General features: G+C 50.5%; 2 protein-coding genes across 2 annotated transcripts in view; both read left to right on the top strand.

The window, feature by feature from the left end:
* LOC138498495 (zinc finger protein 850-like) overlaps window positions 1-20,524 on the top strand; it is a gene marked incomplete in the record, with an annotated part of 1,369,857 nt that overhangs the window by 7,738 nt on the left and 1,341,595 nt on the right.
* Window positions 1-20,524, top strand: part of LOC138498485 (zinc finger protein 271-like) — a 27,771-nt gene extending 7,247 nt beyond the window's left edge. The window contains exon 2 of the mRNA XM_069622248.1: window positions 18,548-20,524. Within this exon, the coding sequence (XP_069478349.1) occupies window positions 18,808-20,097 (1,290 nt within the window). The 5' untranslated portion in view covers window positions 18,548-18,807 and the 3' untranslated portion in view covers window positions 20,098-20,524. The remainder of the gene's footprint in view (window positions 1-18,547) is intronic.

Genomic DNA, 20,524 nt, shown 5'->3' with positions numbered 1-20,524 from the left:
CCTGATTAATACATGGTGGAACAAAACCTTTCCTAAGGAGGAATTAATACATTTCACAATCAAAGGAATACGTTTTGAAGCACAGTCCTTAACGATCATAGCTGGTCAGGCATCTCCCTTACAATAAGTGGGCTAAATCTGTTGCAAAATGACTAGGACCTCAGATTCCGTACCCATCCTAAACTCGAAAACAGGAGCGATAATCTCAGACCACAAAGAAGCAATATTTGGTTGCGACCCCTCACACACTATAGTTTAGCTCACAAAATCATCCAGTATTTGCGCAGGCTCATGATCCAGCAGAACGGAATTAGTGGTGCTATTACCGTGACTGCCACTTTTAAGGGTTACCGCCAGACTGTGATGCGGCCCGTAGTGTTTTGTTTAAGAGCGGTGGTGTGCAGAGCAAATTTGCATGGGATTAACATTTTTCGAAACACAACCCGTTCTTCTCATTTCATATCTTAGAACACTATTTAAGAAATGCAGCAATAGATGTGGTTTAGGCTACTATTGCTGGAACACAGAGCTGTGCCAGTCACGCCCCACTGTCAAGATTGCAGTTATCTGAAGCACATGTCCAAGTTCTTAATAAAGGACTCTCTTTTGTCCTCACACAGTTTCTCCCCAGTTTATGGTCAAAACAGAGATTTGACAAATCCTGAGAAACATTAGATTACACATGTTCTTTGACAGTGACAGAAAAAAACCAGGTCACCTTTCAGTGACAGGACTGCAGAGTAAATCATTCTTTTTACCAGCCACTAAAGTAATGCCCAAAGAAGTACCCACCTTTGAATCCATTATCCTCAATGGTTTGGATTACATCTTGGCAAAACAAATCATGCCACATTCAATCTCACGAATGACCAGTACTTGGAACTTCGATCTTTAGAACAATGGAAGTCAGTCGTTATAAAGCCAACCGTCAAGGGAGGAGGGATTGTAATATAGGATGTAGAATGGTACATAAGGAAGCTTAACAAAGAGCTTCAGAAAACCACTCTTAAATTAACCGAGCCAGCATATGTTGAAGGTCATCTTAGCTCTGAAGAATTTACCTACCTAAATTAAAAGAATCCAAAAGTACCAGCTTTATATCTGGTGCAGAAAATCCATAACTCCTTGGAGTCACCACCAGGAAGACCTGTTGTCTCTGCTTGAAGGACAGTAGTGAAAATAGTGTTGAAATATATAGATTTCTCTGCCAAACATTTGTCAACAGAGGGTGCTTCATAATATCTCAAAGATACAAGGAAAGATATTCAACTTGTCGAGGGATTTACTTTTGGTTTGAACACAGATTGGTTAGTTACATTAGACATAGGGGGTCATTCCGAGTTTGGAGGCAGCCATGGTGCTACTAGCACCATGGCTGCCTCCAAAACTGGGTTCGGGTCTGGTCTGGCTGAATGGGGACTTACCGGGTCATTCCGACCTTGGAGGACCCGATAAGTCCTCATTCAGTAAACCATTCCCCATTCCTATTTGAGCCCCCATAGGGTTCAATGGGAATAGAGAAGTCGCTAATTACGGGCCAGCAAATAGCACACCTGTTGTTAGCGCCCTGGTCTCTTAGTGGGACCCGCTAAGGACGTTTGGTCTGAACACATGTCCTTTGCGGGTCCCGCTAAGGGACCTCGGAATAAGGCGGTAAGGGTTTACCGGCACCGGCATCCGTACCGGTGCCCATAAACCCTTACCGCCCACCTTGGAATGACCCCCATATAGTCATGATATACTAACATTCCCCAAGACCAAGGCCTCTATGTACTAAGGAAAGATCTAGACACTAGAGCCAGACCACAACAGGTGCCAATTGATGTCCTCATCAATCTAGCAGAAGTTGGCCTCAAACTTAATTACTTAATCTTCAGAAACAAGTTTTTCCAGCAAACCAAAAGGAACATTTATGATGGCGACATTTGCGCCAAGCTTGGCCAATTCGTTTGTCAGCGTCTTTGAGGCTAGGCACATTTTGTCCCCTAATAACCCATATCTGGCACATATCAAGCTGTATAAAAGATACATTGATGACATCCTTATCTTGACGGGTAACCAGATCAAACTCGCAGAAATCGGCCGGTGGATGAACACCCTGGACACTAACTTAAAGTTTACACAAACTAAGAGTCAATTCTCCATTTCTTACCTAGACTGGCTCATTAAAGCAGACCGGGGACAACTAGCTGTAACGTTATACCGCAAGCCCACTGATAGGAACACCATCCTACATCATCACAGCCAACATCCTAAAATTTTAAAACTAATATCCCATTTAGCCAGTTTCTCAGAGCGAGACATAATTGCACCAATCTCGCCGATTTTCACAAAGAAGCAGAGATTATCACGCAAAGTATGCAAGCAAGGAGGTATGTGCCGAATCAGTAATGGTTCCCTCTAGAAATCTGGCCTAGGACCCTTCTCATGTGGCCAGGGAAGGGCAGACACTTTCTGATCCCAACCCTGGGGGTGGTGTTCTAAGGGAGGATCACATGAAGGGGGGGGTCAGGCCAACTGGGAAAACCCCTTGTTCAATTTTCCCTGTAATACCACATTAGTGATGGGGTTCTGCCAGGTAGACAGAGTAGGAAAACCTAACTTCACTGTTTGGGACTACAAGTCCCATAGTTCCAAAAGTAGTGGGATGAGGAAGAGTGCTGCAGAGCAGTGTTACAATTTAAGCAGAAGTGGGAAATCCGGGAAAACCAAAGAGACGCCGGGACTTGTAACAGTCAGACTTCAACTGCCTGTCCTGAGAGGGCATTGTTCTCCCAAAATCTGAAGTGCAGAGGCTGCACAGCGGAAGACGTGCTGCAAGATTGTCATTCCCCATATAAGCCTGATTGCCATGATTGCTGGGCATGTGCCATGTCGGAGATCGAAGTAAGGAGCTGTGTTTGAGTCGCATGTTTTAGGAGCTAGAGGGGCTCCAAAACTAAGTGGCGGGACCGAGGACGCCTTCAGTGAGGAATGGTGCAGGTCCTGGAAGAGACAGAAGTAGTAGAAGTTGTAGAATTAGGGCAATTCGCAGAAGTTCATATCAGAAGCCGGTTACTGAAACCGGGCGTTCTGATCTCCTGCGCGAGCACCGCCGTCAACAGTATACAATTCAAACCTTTACTCGTGAATAAGCTAAAGCGAGCTGAAGCGTTCGTTCAAGTCTTTGGCCTCATTACGAGTATGGAGGTAGCCATGGTGCTATTAGCGCCATGGCTGCCTCCATACCGGGCTCCAATACAGGGTTCCTGCAACGAGGAATTACTGGGTCATTCCGACATTGGAGGACCCGGTAATTCCTCCTTGCATGAACCCATCCCCATTCCCATTTGAGCCCCCATAGAGTCCAAAGGGAATGGGGAGGGAGGTAATAACGGGCACATTACGAATGGCCCGTTATTAGCTCCCTCTTCCCCTCGCGGGACCCGGAAAGGACGTCTGGTTTCAGGTCCGGGTCCCAAAAAAGGAACCTCATAATAGGCGCTCTTGTAATGAAGGGTGCCGGTCCCGTACTTGCACCCTTCATTACGGGAGCGCCACCCTTCTAATGATGCCCTTTTTCTTTAATGCTTTTTTTTAGCATTTTCAACAAATATGAAACCTCCCTCATTCGTTCCCCTGCCCCAACAACCCCCCTCTTGAACAAATGGACAGCTGATCCCTCCCCCAAGGTTCCCTAATGCGTATTCAAGCCAGTTCCAGCATCCACAGTCTTTGTGGGCAAAGTGCCTTTCTAGAGTCTTTGCGAAGAAAGGATAAGACTACATCCGAGTCTGGCCAAACATTTGCAAATCCCCCTGCACCGAGCACCGAGCATGTCACTCATTCCAGGGCACCAAAGTTCCAAATCTTAGCTATCCCCTCTTGTTCTGTGGGTATAGCCTTATTTTTCCATTTCTGTGCCACTGGCAGCAATGCCGCTACACTGAGGATCATGTAAGCCTTCCTCTGAGCCTTAGTGAGCATGCTCTCCATGGCCTCCCCCAAATCCTTGTGAGCCTGTATCCCATAAATCCCCGATATTGCGCTCTTTATAGAAACCCAGAAGGTCTGTAATTTTCCACATGATCATCATATATGATCCCAGGATCCAAGCTCGTCCCACCCTCTCCAGCACCCATAATGGACCGTCGAGTAGCATTTGTGCAGTCTTTCGGGGGTGAGGTGTCACTGCACCATGAACTTAATCCACATTTCCCTGATCTGCACCGCCCTAGTCAACTAGAATCTATTCCCCAACAATCGATCCCATTGGTCCCCCTCTATTTTGTGTTGCAGAGTGGCTTCCCCCTGTCGCATATATGGCCACTTGCTCCGCCACTAGAGGATTGGATAATATCTTATAGAGCGCTGCTATAATGTGTGTGTCCCCATCATTAGTCGCTACATATTTCTCAAAGGGGATGAGATCTCTGGTCGCAGCCTTCATGGCCACCAGATTAATAAGCCAATGCTGTAATTGAGAGTACCTAAATCTCTCCCCCTGACCCAGTTCGAAGGGTTGTTTGCACTGAAGGTAATTCTTGATATCTTGACCCTCCACCATGTCCATCATCTTAACCAGGGAATCCCCCAGCAGTGCTGTGAACCTACTCCTATAAACAATCTTAGGCCGGTCTGCCCTAGGGGACCAAAGCACTTCGTCTAGGGACTTCCCCACCACTGCCCTATCCATCGGCCTCCATATCTTGCCCTGATCATCTTTAAACCACTCAAGAACCACCCGGATCTGGGCCACCAAATAATAGACACAAACGTTCATTATCCACAGACTTCCCTTACGAGTGGGTGGCATTAGCAGCTTCATGGAGGTCTCTGTTTTTTGGTTGCTCCAAATAAAGTTACCCATTTGTTTTTGAAGCGCCTTAAAGATTTTTTTCGGAACAGCCACGAGGAGAGCCTGAAAATAGTAGAGGATCTTTGGGGGGAGGGTCATCATCTTCAGGGTGTTTATCCTCCCCAGCCACAATATTGACACGATATTGACATGGGTCCCAATCTAGAAGCTGCCATCTTACCCTATCCATGAGATCAGAATTGGTCCCATACTGTGCCCCTAGGAACTCCGTACGGCGTATTCCCAAGCACCTAATACTTCCTTCCGCCCAATCATAAGGACATACCTCCCCCAACTCGCTCCTCCTGACGCAGAACCCTCCCTTTCACTTGGGGAACATGGCTAATGCGCCTTGAGGCACACGTTGGCGGGCTGCAGGCACTGTTCACTATTGTAAAATGGAGCATTCAATACTTGGCAAACACGCATGTGGCCCCATGACCAGCAGGGCTGTTTTTTCCACGCACTGTTGAATTAGCCCTGGGGTAGAAAGCAGTGGAGAGCATGTTATAGGTGGCCAGAGAGAGCAGACTAGACCACCCACGACTCTGCAGTATAATAGACTCGTGGGGCAGCGCCAGCACGGCAGAGTGAATCGTGAAGGGCACTACTCAGGCGAGCAGGGGGTCCCTAAGCACAGGGGACATTCAAGAGCACACGCTTTTAAGATTTAAAGTGTGCTCCTTTTCGCCAGATGCAGCTTCCAGCTCTCAGTGACAGCGCACAGTACCCCCCATCACTCTGACAGCACCCAGGTAAGATCTGCAGGTCACAGGCCCAGCATAAGCAGCAAAGGCAATGCTGGAGTATGCCGCTTAGCCTGCAGGGGGCAGGAAACGGGTAAAGACTATCACAGGCCCAGCATAAGCAGCAAAGGCAATGGTGGAGTATGCTGCTTAGCCTGCAGGGGGGCATGAACAGGTAAAGACTATCACAGGCCCAGCATAAGCAGCAAAGGCAATGCTGGAGTATGCCGCTTAGCCTGCAAGGGCCAGGAAACGGGCAAAGACTATCACAGGCCCAGCATAAGCAGCAAAGGCAATGGTGGAGTATGCCGCTTAGCCTGCAGGGGGCAGGAAACGGGCAAAGACTATCACAGGCCCAGCATAAGCAGCAAAGGCAATGCTGGAGTATGCCGCTTAGCCTGCAGGGGGCAGGAAACGGGCAAAGACTATCACAGGCCCAGCATAAGCAGCAAAGGCAATGGTGGAGTATGCCGCTTAGCCTGCAGGGGGGCAGGAAACGGGCAAAGACTATCACAGACCCAGCATAAGCAGCAAAGACAATGCTGGAGTATGCCGCTTAGCCTGCAGGGGGCAGGAAACGGGCAAAGACTATCACAGGCCCAGCATAAGCAGCAAAGACAATGGTGGAGTATGCCGCTTAGCCTGCAGGGGGGCAGGAAACGGGCAAAGACTATCACAGACCCAGCATAAGCAGCAAAGACAATGCTGGAGTATGCCGCTTAGCCTGCAGGGGGCAGGAAACGGGCAAAGACTATCACAGGCCCCGCATAAGCAGCAAAGGCAATGGTGGAGTATGCCGCTTAGCCTGCAGGGGGCAGGAAACGGGCAAAGACTATCACAGGCCCAGCATAAGCAGCAAAGGCAATGGTGGAGTATGCCGCTTAGCCTGCAAGGGCCAGGAAACGGGCAAAGACTATCACAGGCCCAGCATAAGCAGCAAAGGCAATGCTGGAGTATGCCGCTTAGCCTGCAGGGGGCAGGAAACGGGCAAAGACTATCACAGGCCCAGCATAAGCAGCAAAGGCAATGGTGGAGTATGCCGCTTAGCCTGCAAGGGCCAGGAAACGGGCAAAGACTATCACAGGCCCAGCATAAGCAGCAAAGGCAATGGTGGAGTATGCCGCTTAGCCTGCAGGGGGCAGGAAACGGGCAAAGACTATCACAGGCCCAGCATAAGCAGCAAAGGCAATGGTGGAGTATGCCGCTTAGCCTGCAGGGGGCAGGAAACAAGCAAAGACTATCACAGGCCCAGCATAAGCAGCAAAGGCAATGCTGGAGTATGCCGCTTAGCCTGCAGGGGGCAGGAAACGGGCAAAGACTATCACAGGCCCAGCATAAGCAGCAAAGGCAATGCTGGAGTATGCCGCTTAGCCTGCAGGGGGCAGGAAACGGGCAAAGACTATCACAGGCCCAGCATAAGCAGCAAAGGCAATGCTGGAGTATGCCGCTTAGCCTGCAGGGGGCAGGAAACGGGCAAAGACTATCACAGGCCCAGCATAAGCAGCAAAGGCAATGGTGGAGTATGCCGCTTAGCCTGCAGGGGGCAGGAAACGGGCAAAGACTATCACAGGCCCAGCATAAGCAGCAAAGGCAATGCTGGAGTATGCCGCTTAGCCTGCAGGGGGCAGGAAACGGGCAAAGACTATCACAGGCCCAGCATAAGCAGCAAAGGCAATGGTGGAGTATGCCGCTTAGCCTGCAGGGGGCAGGAAACGGGCAAAGACTATCACAGGCCCAGCATAAGCAGCAAAGGCAATGCTGGAGTATGCCGCTTAGCCCGCAGGGGGCAGGAAACGGGCAAAGACTATCACAGGCCCAGCATAAGCAGCAAAGGCAATGGTGGAGTATGCCGCTTAGCCTGCAGGGGGCAGGAAACGGGCAAAGACTATCACAGGCCCAGCATAAGCAGCAAAGGCAATGCTGGAGTATGCCGCTTAGCCTGCAGGGGGGCATGAACAGGTAAAGACTATCACAGGCCCAGCATAAGCAGCAAAGGCAATGGTGGAGTATGCCGCTTAGCCTGCAAGGGCCAGGAAACGGGCAAAGACTATCACAGGCCCAGCATAAGCAGCAAAGGCAATGGTGGAGTATGCCGCTTAGCCTGCAGGGGGCAGGAAACGGGCAAAGACTATCACAGGCCCAGCATAAGCAGCAAAGGCAATGGTGGAGTATGCCGCTTAGCCTGCAGGGGGCAGGAAACGGGCAAAGACTATCACAGGCCCAGCATAAGCAGCAAAGGCAATGGTGGAGTATGCCGCTTAGCCTGCAGGGGGCAGGAAACGGGCAAAGACTATCACAGGCCCAGCATAAGCAGCAAAGACAATGGTGGAGTATGCTGCTTAGCCTGCAGGGGGGCATGAACAGGTAAAGACTATCACAGGCCCAGCATAAGCAGCAAAGGCAATGCTGGAGTATGCCGCTTAGCCTGCAAGGGCCAGGAAACGGGCAAAGACTATCACAGGCCCAGCATAAGCAGCAAAGGCAATGCTGGAGTATGCCGCTTAGCCTGCAGGGGGCAGGAAACGGGCAAAGACTATCACAGGCCCAGCATAAGCAGCAAAGACAATGCTGGAGTATGCCGCTTAGCCTGCAGGGGGCAGGAAACGGGCAAAGACTATCACAGGCCCAGCATAAGCAGCAAAGGCAATGCTGGAGTATGCCGCTTAGCCTGCAGGGGGCAGGAAACGGGCAAAGACTATCACAGGCCCAGCATAAGCAGCAAAGGCAATGCTGGAGTATGCCGCTTAGCCTGCAGGGGGCAGGAAACGGGCAAAGACTATTACAGGCCCAGCACAAGCAGCAAAGGCAATGGTAGAGTATGCCGCTTAGCCTGCAGGGGGCAGGAACAGGTAAAGACTATCACAGGCCCAGCATAAGCAGCAAAGGCAATGGTGGAGTATGCCGCTTAGCCAGCAGGGGGCAGGAAACGGGCAAAGACTATCACAGGCCCAGCATAAGCAGCAAAGGCAATGCTGGAGTATGCCGCTTAGCCTGCAGGGGGCAGGAAACGGGCAAAGACTATCACAGGCCCAGCATAAGCAGCAAAGACAATGGTGGAGTATGCCGCTAAGCCTGCAGGGGGCAGGAAACGGGCAAAGACTATCACAGGCCCAGCATAAGCAGCAAAGGCAATGGTGGAGTATGCCGCTTAGCCTGCAGGGGGCAGGAAACGGGCAAAGACTATCACAGGCCCAGCATAAGCAGCAAAGACAATGGTGGAGTATGCCGCTTAGCCTGCAGGGGGCAGGAAACGGGCAAAGACTATCACAGGCCCAGCATAAGCAGCAAAGGCAATGGTGGAGTATGCCGCTTAGCCTGCAGGGGGCAGGAAACGGGCAAAGACTATCACAGGCCCAGCATAAGCAGCAGAGGCAATGGTGGAGTATGCCGCTTAGCCTGCAGGGGGCAGGAAACGGGCAAAGACTATCACAGGCCCAGCATAAGCAGCAAAGACAATGGTGGAGTATGCCGCTTAGCCTGCAGGGGGCAGGAAATGGGCAAAGACTATCACAGGCCCAGCATAAGCAGCAAAGGCAATGGTGGAGTATGCCGCTTAGCCTGCAGGGGGCAGGAAACGGGCAAAGACTATCACAGGCCCAGCATAAGCAGCAAATGCAATGGTGGAGTATGTCGCTTAGCCTGCAGGGGGCAGGAAACGGGCAAAGACTATCACAGGCCCAGCATAAGCAGCAAAGGCAATGGTGGAGTATGCTGCTTAGCCTGCAGGGGGCAGGAAACGGGCAAAGACTATCACAGGCCCAGCATAAGCAGCAAAGGCAATGGTGGAGTATGCCGCTTAGCCTGCAGGGGGCAGGAAACGGGCAAAGACTATCACAGGCCCAGCATAAGCAGCAAAGACAATGGTAGAGTATGCCGCTTAGCCTGCAGGGGGCAGGAAACGGGCAAAGACTATCACAGGCCCAGCATAAGCAGCAAAGGCAATGGTGGAGTATGCCGCTTAGCCTGCAGGGGGCAGGAACAGGTAAAGACTATCACAGGCCCAGCATAAGCAGCAAAGACAATGGTGGAGTATGTCGCTTAGCCTGCAGGGGGCAGGAAACGGGCAAAGACTATCACAGGCCCAGCATAAGCAGCAAAGGCAATGGTGGAGTATGCCGCTTAGCCTGCAGGGGGCAGGAAACGGGCAAAGACTATCACAGGCCCAGCATAAGCAGCAAAGGCAATGCTGGAGTATGCCGCTTAGCCTGCATGGGGCAGGAAACGGGCAAAGACTATCACAGGCCCAGCATAAGCAGCAAAGGCAATGGTGGAGTATGCCGCTTAGCCTGCAGGGGGCAGGAAACGGGCAAAGACTATCACAGGCCCAGCATAAGCAGCAAAGACAATGGTGGAGTATGCCGCTTAGCCTGCAGGGGGGCATGAACAGGTAAAGACTATCACAGGCCCAGCATAAGCAGCAAAGGCAATGGTGGAGTATGCCGCTTAGCCTGCAGGGGGCAGGAAACGGGCAAAGACTATCACAGGCCCAGCATAAGCAGCAAAGGCAATGGTGGAGTATGCCGCTTAGCCTGCAGGGGGCAGGAAACGGGCAAAGACTATCACAGGCCCAGCATAAGCAGCAAAGGCAATGGTGGAGTATGCTGCTTAGCCTGCAGGGGGCATGAACAGGTAAAGACTATCACAGGCCCAGCATAAGCAGCAAAGGCAATGGTGGAGTATGCCACTTAGCCTGCAGGGGCAGGAAACGGGCAAAGACTATCACAGGCCCAGCATAAGCAGCAAAGGCTATGGTGGAGTATGCCGCTTAGCCTGCAGGGGGGCATGAACAGGTAAAGACTATCACAGGCCCAGCATAAGCAGCAAAGGCAATGGTGGAGTATGCCACTTAGCCTGCAGGGGGCAGGAAACGGGCAAAGACTATCACAGGCCCAGCATAAGCAGCAAAGGCAATGGTGGAGTATGCCGCTTAGCCTGCAGGGGGGCATGAACAGGTAAAGACTATCACAGGCCCAGCATAAGCAGCAAAGGCAATGGTGGAGTATGCCGCTTAGCCTGCAGGGGGCAGGAAACGGGCAAAGACTATCACAGGCCCAGCATAAGCAGCAAAGGCAATGGTGGAGTATGCCGCTTAGCCTGCAGGGGGCAGGAAACGGGCAAAGACTATCACAGGCCCAGCATAAGCAGCAAAGGCAATGGTGGAGTATGCTGCTTAGCCTGCAGGGGGCAGGAAACTGGCAAAGACTATCACAGGCCCAGCATAAGCAGCAAAGGCAATGGTGGAGTATGCCGCTTAGCCTGCAGGGGGCAGGAAACGGGAAAAGACTATCACAGGCCCAGCATAAGCAGCAAAGGCAATGGTGGAGTATGCCGCTTAGCCTGCAGGGGGCAGGAAACGGGCAAAGACTATCACAGGCCCAGCATAAGCAGCAAAGGCAATGGTGGAGTATGTCGCTTAGCTCTCCGCACCATTTGCATAATCGCTACATTCATTGTAATATACAATGCATTTACCCCATCGGCCCATTCACGAGATTTCTGAGCCTGCTGGGGCTCGGCCCCGTCTAGCTATGGCTCACTTAAAGCCCTGCCATCAGGGTTCACTTACATTACCAATATGATTGTTCTCTTTACAGGGTTGACCGTCGGTCCAATCCACAGCTTGTAGACAGCAGGACTTTCTGCAGGATCTCTACAGTTCGGGATTCAATGTCTCCACCCAGACCCACAAGGGTACCCCCATAACACCAGGTACTTTCTTGAAGCATTAGTAGAGCAGCATAGCAGCATGTGTAGACATGGAGTATACAGCTATGAGCATATATATATATATATATATATATATATATCTTTTTTTAATTGCAGCACAGAGGAAGACAACCTTTTGTCGATACTAGCCAGCGGCCACTATCGAAATTGTCATTTGATCTGAGTGTAGACATCCAAGTATACCCAGGTTTAGCTCGTAGGCACTTTGCACTTTCCCACAGGCCCCCAGCACTTTACCCAAGGGCCCCAGGAATGGTCCGCACCAGGCCTAGTACCTGCAGCTGTACATTGTACAGCACCAACGTCCTAGTACTCTTAGGACCACGCAATAAGCTATAAAATCACGAGCAATGCAGGTTCACACAATGGGTAACATACGCCCCACAGGGGCCATTACAGTGTCCAAGCACCCATGTGCTTTTATGATTGTGGAAATGTAAGCTCTGAATTGTTCATGTATTGTTAGTGTGATGTGTGTCTCCTTATTGCCATGAATGTTGGTCATAACGGCACAGTTCCAGTGATTACTCTTGACTAAGTCTAGCATTCACCAGGTGATTGATGATTGCACATTGCACTTTGATGAGAATAAAGTTACGCAAATCCATCTTAGTCTTTTTCTCCTCGGGGAAACTCATGCATTGTCCTGGCAGGGCCCATATAGGCCAGCAAGGGTAGGTAGTAGCAGTTCTTTGCAACCTCATGATAATCATTGCTCACTAGAATCCTCCATTCCAGCCACACAGCTTTTCTGTGTGTTTTTTTTACAAATCTCCCCTTCCTATGTGGGAATACAGGGACTCGTCGAGTTGGTTACACACAGTCACGCCCCACTGGGCAGGAGCCATGTAGTGCTTGGTGATGTTTGCCAGGGGTACTACTACAGTGGCTTCAGTCATGTCCCCCACTCTCATCAGCAGTATCTTCTCTAGAATGCCTCCTGCTAGTGTGGCCATGATGGGTGCCACACCAGAGTGGCAGCTCCTTTCACGATGAAGCTGCTTCCCGCAGGGGTGGTGACAGACGGTCCTTTGGGAATGGTGGCTTCAGTCATGTCCCCCACTCTCATCAGCAGTATCTTCTCTAGGATGCCTCCTGCTAGTGTCTCCATGCTGGAAGCCTCCACCTGGACCACCAGAGTGGCAGCTCCTTTCACGATGAAGCTGCTTCCCGCAGGGGTGGTGACAGACGGTCCTTTGGGAATGGTGGCTTCAGTTATGTCCCCCATTGTCATCAGCAGTACCTTCCAGAGAACGCCTCGTGCTAGTGTGTCCATGCTGGGGGCCTCCACCACGACCACCAGAATGGCAGCGAGTGGCTGCTCCTTCCACCATGAAGCCGCTTCCCGCAGGGATGGTGACAGACTGTCCTTTGGAAATGGTGGCTTCAGTCATGTCCCCCACTCTCATCAGCAGTACCTTTCCTAGGATGCATCCTGCTAGTGTGTCCATGCTGGCTGCCTCCACCAGGAGCACCAGAGTGTCAGCTCCTTCATCCATGAAGCCTCTTCCCGCAGGGATGGTGACAGACTGTCCTTTGGGAATGGTGGCTTTAGTCATGTCCCCCACTCTCATCAGAAGTATCTTCTCTAAGATACCTCCTGCTAGTGTGTCCATGCTAGGGGCCTCCACCAGGACCACCAGAGTGACAGAGAGTGGCAGCTCCTTCCTCCATGAAGCCTCTTCCTGCAGGGATGGTGACAGACTGTCCTTTGGGAATGGTGGCCTTGTTCAGGGTCTGTTCTTTTCTTTCTTCCATTTTCCTGACAGCACCTGACGGCAAGAGAATGTTTCTGATATAAACTGGTCCGCTGGCTCCCTGCATGGGTCTGCAAGCTTGCCAAACCACAAAGGTGAATTTTGATTGAGTCAGGCAATTTTCTCTTCAGCCATTTTCAGGGATGGAGGATGGCGAGCAGTTCATTGCTCCACTAAGATGACAAGGTCCATGGGATTGGCCAGAACTCTGATTTCTTTGCCGCAGGATTTGGTTGGTACATATAGCCTCATCAGCGTTCTTCAGCATCTGAGCTGTTTGTGGAGGTTGACATTTCCTAGCTCACATCCCTTCTGCATTCACAGAAGCTCCTCGCCTGGGTTTGTCATTTCCCTATAGTTCAGAGGCCCAGTAGATCTTCAATCACTCTACCGCTTTCCGGGGAGTCCCAAGATATCTACATCTGGTACCAAAATGACTGCCCCTGCCACACTTGCAGCAGAAGGTCAGTGGGGCATCGATGTCTGTATACATTTGACTCATGGTCACTTGGGTACCCCTCTATTCAGGGGGATTCTGTGTCAGGATACTCTTGAAGCTTGGTCCCTTGGGTACCCCTCTATTCAGGGGGCTTCTGTGTCAGGATACTCTTGACTCATGATCACTTGGGTACCCCGCTATTCAGAGGGTATCCATGTCAGGATACTCTTGACTCATGGTTACTTGGGTACCACTCTATTCCGGGGGCTTCCATGTCGGGATACTCTTGAAGCTTGGTCACTTGGGTACCCCTCTATTCAGGGGGCTTCCATGTGAGGATACTCTTGACTCATGGTCACATGGGTACCCTTCTATTCAGAGGGCTTCCATGTTAGGATACTCTTGACTCATGGTCACTTGGGTACCCCTCTATTCAGGGGGCTTCCATGTCAGGATACTCTTGACTCATGGTCACTTGGGTACCCCTCTATTCATAGGGCTTCCAAATCAGGATAGTCTTGATTCATGGTCACTTGGGAACCCCTCTATTCAGGGGGCGTCCATGTCGGGATACTCTTGAATCATGGTTACTTGGGTACCACTCTTCAGGGGCTTCCATGTCAGGATACTCTTGAGTCATGGTCACTTGGGTACCCCTCTTCAGGGGCTTCCATGTCAGGATACTCTTGAAGCTTGGTCCCTTGGGTACCCCTCTATTTAGTGGGCTTCCATGTCAGGATACTCTTGACTCATGGTCACTTGGGTACCCCTCTATTCAGGGGGCATCCATGTTGGGATACTCTTGACTCATGGTTACTTGGGTACCACTCTATTCCAGGGGCTTCCATGTCAGGATACTCTTGAAGCTTGGTCACTTGGGTACCCCTCTATTCAGGGGCTTCCATGTCAGGATACTGTTGACTCATGGTTACTTGGGTACCCCTCTTCAGGGGCTTCCATGTGAGGAGACGCTTGAAGCTTGGTCACTTGGGTACCCCTCTATTCAAGGGGCTTCCATGTCAGGATACTGTTGACTCATGGTCACTTGGGTACCCCTCTATTCAGGGGGATTCCATGTCAGGATACTCTTGACTCATGGTCACTTGGGTACCCCTCTATTCAGGGGGCATCCATGTTGGGATACTCTTCACTCATGGTTACTTGGGTACCACTCTATTCCGGGGGCTTCCATGTCAGGATACTCTTGAAGCTTGGTCACTTGGCTACCCCTCTATTCAGGGGGCTTCCATGTCAGGATACTCTTGACTCATGGTCACTGAGTATCTATTCAGGGGACTTCCATGTCAGGATACTCTTGAAGCTTGGTACACTTGGGTACCCCTCTATTCCCGGGGCTTCCATGTCAGGACACCCTTGACTCATGGTTACTTGGGTACCACTCTATTCCAGGGGCTTCCACGTCGGGATACTCTTGAAGCTTGGTCACTTGGGTACTCCTCTATTCAGGGGGCTTCCATGTCAGGATACTCTTGACTCATGGTCACATGGTTACCCCTCTATTCAGGGGGTTTCTCTGTTAGGATACTCTTGACTCATGGTCAGTTGGGTACCCCTCTATTCAGGGGGCTTCCATGTCAGGATACTCTTGACTCATGGCCACTTGGGTACCCCTCTATTCAGTTCATATCCACAGCCCCTTTTCTCTGCTCTGAGATGCTTGGCCAGAGGTACTCCCACTGCAGGAGCATCCATCGTCTGCTGCAGGTCTTCCTCTCCCTCTGCATTTCTTTGTGGTCACATCCTGTGGTGGTTGACTGCTTCACGGGCATGAGTCATGACATTCCACTTGGATTTGTGGTCTTGATATGTGTTGCCTTCTGGATAGATGACCATAAAGGTTGGTGAATGTTCCTTCTGCGTTGCATTATCTGGTCTTCTCTGGTCCCAGTGAGTACTTGCTCCACAAGGGCGACATCCAGTTTTTATGTGTGACAGCATCTGTGTGACATGAGCCAGTTACAAATGTGACTCCATGTGAGTCACATAGACTGGGAGTTTCTCACCTCTGCTGTTCAAATACCATAGGGGAACCTCAGTCCCAGATTCTGAATGTTCTAATGCTGCCGCGTAGTGAGCACTTTCCACACAGATACATCTGGCCCTGGGGCGCTCAAAGTGGCTGGTCTCAGCTGCTTCTCCGTGTAAAACCTCAATGATTCTCCCCCTTTTTGCCCTAGACTTGCAGGTCCCTTCCTTTTCCACAGGAATGGCCCTATCAATCCAGATCTCAAACTCTTCCTCTCAGCGGGGCATCCACTTGGCTCTCAAGAGGTTTGCCAGATTAATCTATTCCAGAGTCTTTTTAAGAAGCGACTAGAGAGCTTGTGGTCTTGTCGAGGATCTTTAGAGTGAGTCTGGAAACAGACTGATGTGACCCTTGCTGTGGTAATGCCTCCATTGCAAGGTTCAGGGTCAGACCTTCAGTATCAGCCCAGCTCAGATGGTTGATGTGAATGTCCTGTGCAGTCACAGCCTTGACTGGCATCTTTGGCAAACATGAAAGATTCCAGTCCTTTGCAATATTTAGCAACCATAAAGCAGTTATCGTCTACAAGTCCACGAGCCATTCGTTCAGAGGCTAGGATGGCATCAGCTGCGTTCCAGATAATCTCAATAATACACTGCCATGCATCTGCTATCTGGAACTATTCCACTGGCCATTCGTTCAGAGGCTAGGATGGCATCAGCAGGGTTCAAGCTAATCTCACTAATACACTGCCATGCATCTGCTATCTGGGACTATTCCACTGGCCATTCGTTCAGAGGCTACGGTGGCTTACCAGCAGGGTTCCAGCTCTTCTCAACATTGAGCAGCCCATCAGCTGCTTCTATTACAAATCCACTATCCATTGGATCAGAGGCTAGGATGGCGCACCAGCAGAGTCCAGCCCTTGTCAACAAAACATTACTATGCAGCTGCTATCTTGTACGGGTCCACTAGCCATTCGTTCAGAGGCTAGGATGGCGTACCAGCATGGTTCCAGCTCTTGATGATGAACACACCAGCAGCAGTACTGGTGAACTCAACAGAACCACCTCCAGCAGCAGGTGAGCTTCCTCCACGGGGGCCATCCAGGGGCCATCACCTCATTACTGCCTTCAGCCACTTTCCCTTTGAGGTTCAATGCTAAAAGAGACGATGAGCACACCAGCAGCAGCTGCACTGGTGAACTTTGGAATAGAACCACCTCCAGCAGCACTTGTGAGCTTTACACCCGCGCTGCTGTTGAATAGGTCACCAGCACCTCATTGCTAATGCACTTTTCAGTTTAAGAACGAGAGCAAGCAGTGTGACCTGCCCTCTGATGCACACTACTGCACTGTTTATACCCCACAGGGGGCTGATGCAGGGACACCCCGGCACTTGTGATCTCTGCATTAGCACCAGATGAACCAGAGCAAGCAGTGTGACCTGCCCTCTGATGCACACTACTGCACTGTTTATACCCCACAGGGGGCTGATGCAGAGACACCCGGGCACTTGTGATCTCTGCATTAGCACCGGATGAACCAGAGCAAGCAGTGTGACCTGCCCTCTGATGCACACTACTGCACTGTTTATACCCCACAGGGGGCTGATGCAGGGACACCCCGGCACTTGTGATCTCTGCATTAGCACCGGATGAACCAGAGCATGCAGTGTGACCTGCCCTCTGATGCACACTACTGCACTGCTAATACCCCCACAGGGGGCCGATGCAGGGACACCCCAGCACTTGTGATCTCTGTAGGAGCACCGGATGAACCAGAGAAAGCAGTGTGACCTGCCCTCTGATGCACACTGCTGCACTGTTTATACCCCACAGGGGGCTGATGCAGGGACACCCCGGCACTTGTGATCTCTGCATTAGCTCCGGATGAACCAGAGCAAGCAGTGTGACCTGCCCTCTGATGCACACTACTGCACTGTTTATACCCCACAGGGGGCTGATGCAGGGACACCCCGGCACTTGTGATCTCTGCATTAGCACCGGATGAACCAGAGCATGCAGTGTGACCTACCCTCTGATGCACACTACTGCACTGTTTATAACCCACAAGGGGCTGATGCAGGGACACCCCAGCACTTGTGATCTCTGTAGGAGCACCGGATGAACCAGAGCAAGCAGTGTGACCTGCCCTCTGATGCACACTACTACACTGTTTATACCCCACTGGGGGCCGATGCAGGGACACCCCAGCACTTGAGATATCTGCATTAGTACCAGATGAACTAGAGAAAGCAGTGTGACCTGCCCTCTGATGCACACTGCTGCACTGTATATATCCCACAGGGGGCTGATGCATGGACACCCCAGCACTTGTGATCTCTGCATTAGCACCAGATGAACTAGAGCAAGCAGTGTGACCTGCCCTCTGATGCACACTACTGCACTATTTATACTCCACAGGGGGCTGATGCAGGGACACCCCAGCACTTGTGATCTCTGCATTAGCACCAGATGAACCAGAGAAACAGTATAATTCTGCCTGTACTGATGCACTCCACACTTTACTCTTGCACCCCAAAGGGTGGTGAGTAATAGGCAGGCAGTGCCCCCAATATCTGAAACAACCTGAGGAACACATTGGACGACTGACATTGAGTGCAATCAACATGGTGTATTCAGTCACTTGGCCCCAAACAGAACTTGCCAAACAACAAAAATACTTCCCCTGCATTCTAGCCAATAGCACCACATGCCTTGACCTCCTCTTTAGGGGTACCCCTCACCCTATAACTCAGCAAGGTAGGTGCTCGCCCCCGGCATCTGTATTCACCTTGCATGACCCAGGTTCATATCCCAGTGCTGCTGGCTCAGCATTTAATCCTTCCCGGTTTCTTTCCATCGAGCACCTTTACATTGGGAAATCGCATCTGTTATTACAGCGTTTGGAACCCGGCATGAAGCGCTATATATAATGTGATAGCAATGTTAGTTATTATATTTCACCTACTGTAAGATTTGGCTGACAGTCTGAACGCCCCCCTCCCCCGTCTTAACTCTTGCACTCACCGGCTTTTATTTCTCATTTACAGGTGCGCAGCAGTGATAACTGCATCAGCCCTTGCAGCAGAAGTACAGCACTACAAGTCAACTGAGGGAGAGTGATCAGACATCACACTGATGCTTGATGCATCAGAACACCCATTCTGCACTGCATCTCTGCTCTGAACCTGCATCCCTGCTCACATCAGATGATCTGTACTAAGAACAGACTAATACAAGTGTGCGGAGTTCAAAAAGGGATCACCCAAAGCTCACACTTGTACAGATATCACAGCATTTTGCTGGCAAAATGATGCGGTGTACTGAGTGTGAGAAAAGCTTCAGTCATGGCTCCCATCTATCCAGGAATCAGATGTTGCAGACGGGGGTGAAACCACACCAGGGTAGTGAGCGTGAAAAACGGTTCACTCTAAGCTCTCATCTGTTAGCAAATCAGGGGATCCATACCGGGATGAAACCGTACCAGTGCACAGAGTGCAATAAAAGCTTCACTCAAAGCTCCACTCTGTTAGCACATCAGAAGATCCATCCTGGAGAGAAACCGTACCAGTGCACAGAGTGTGAGAAAAACTTCACTCTGCGATCTAATCTGTTATCACATCAGAGGATCCATACTGGAGTCAAACCATACCAGTGCACGGAGTGCAATAAAAGCTTCACTCAAAGCTCCACTCTGTTAGCACATCAGAGGATCCATACTGGAAGGAAAACATACCAGTGCACGGAGTGCAATAAAAGCTTCACTCAAAGCTCCACTCTGTTAGCACATCAGAGGATCCATACTGGAGTGAAACCATACCAGTGCACTGAGTGCAATAAAAGCTTCAGGCATTGCTCTTCTCTTTCCAACCATCAGAGGCTGCATACAGGAGAGAAACCGTACCAGTGCAGAGAGTGTGAGAAAAGCTTCACTCATCACACTAATCTGTCCAGTCATCAGATGCTGCATACAGGAGAGAAACCGTACCAGTGCACTGAGTGCAATAAAAGCTTCAGGCATTGCTCTTCTCTTTCCAACCATCAGAGGCTGCATACAGGAGAGAAACCGTACCAGTGCACAGAGTGTGAGAAAAGCTTCACTCTGAGGACTAATCTGTTATCACATCAGAGGATCCATACTGGAGTGAAGCCATACCAGTGCACGGAGTGCGAGAAGAGCTTCACACAGAGCTCTAATCTGTCCAGGCATCAGATGTTGCATACAGGAGAGAAACCATACCAGTGCACGGAGTGTGAGAAAAGCTTCCCTCGGAAATCTAATCTGTTAACACATCAGAGGATCCATACTGGAGAGAAGCCATACCAGTGCACAGTGTGCAAGAGGAGTTTCAATCAGAGCTCTCATCTGTTATCACATCAGAGGATCCATACTGGGAAGAAACCATACCAGTGGACAGAGTGTTTGACAAGCTTCCCTCAGAGCTCTCATCTGCATAATGGAGGGGAAACCATACCAGTGCATGGAGTGCAAGAAGAGCTTCAGTACGGGTTCTTCTCTCTCCAGGCATCTGATGCAGCAAACTGGGGAGAAACTGTAATGGTGCACAAAATGCATGCAGAGCTTCACTCTGGGCTCTGACCTGCACAAACCTCAAATGGTCCACGCTGGCAGGAAACTGAACCAGTGCACAAGAAAAGCTTTGCTCAGAAGTCTTCTTTGTGTGCCATCAGATGATCCATTCAAGTGAGAAAATCTGAGCTATGAGGTGGGGATATGGGCCGTCATCAGAAGATCCATTCACGGGTGAGGCCTACCTGACTTGTAAACACAGAGGTCCCAGGTGGCTCATGGGGAAAGCATTGAGAAGAACATGTACAGATAACCTGAAAGATTATAATGCAATAAAAACCTGGACTGGATGAGCAGCACGCCCCTGATATGGATCTTGATTGCTGCAGTGTATGTGTTAAACCATATATTTATGTGTACAGGTAAAACATTCATATATAGCTTCATCGTGTCATGAAGAACCTTTGCTTATGTCATTAAATTGAGTTGCAAATTA

Source organism: Ambystoma mexicanum, chromosome 5q, assembly GCF_040938575.1.
Source record: "Ambystoma mexicanum isolate Mex_15411 chromosome 5q, UKY_AmexF1_1, whole genome shotgun sequence".
Taxonomy (NCBI): domain Eukaryota; kingdom Metazoa; phylum Chordata; class Amphibia; order Caudata; family Ambystomatidae; genus Ambystoma; species Ambystoma mexicanum.
The sequence above is the reverse complement of the archived record's forward strand: the minus strand, read 5'-3'. Positions and strand labels throughout refer to the sequence as shown.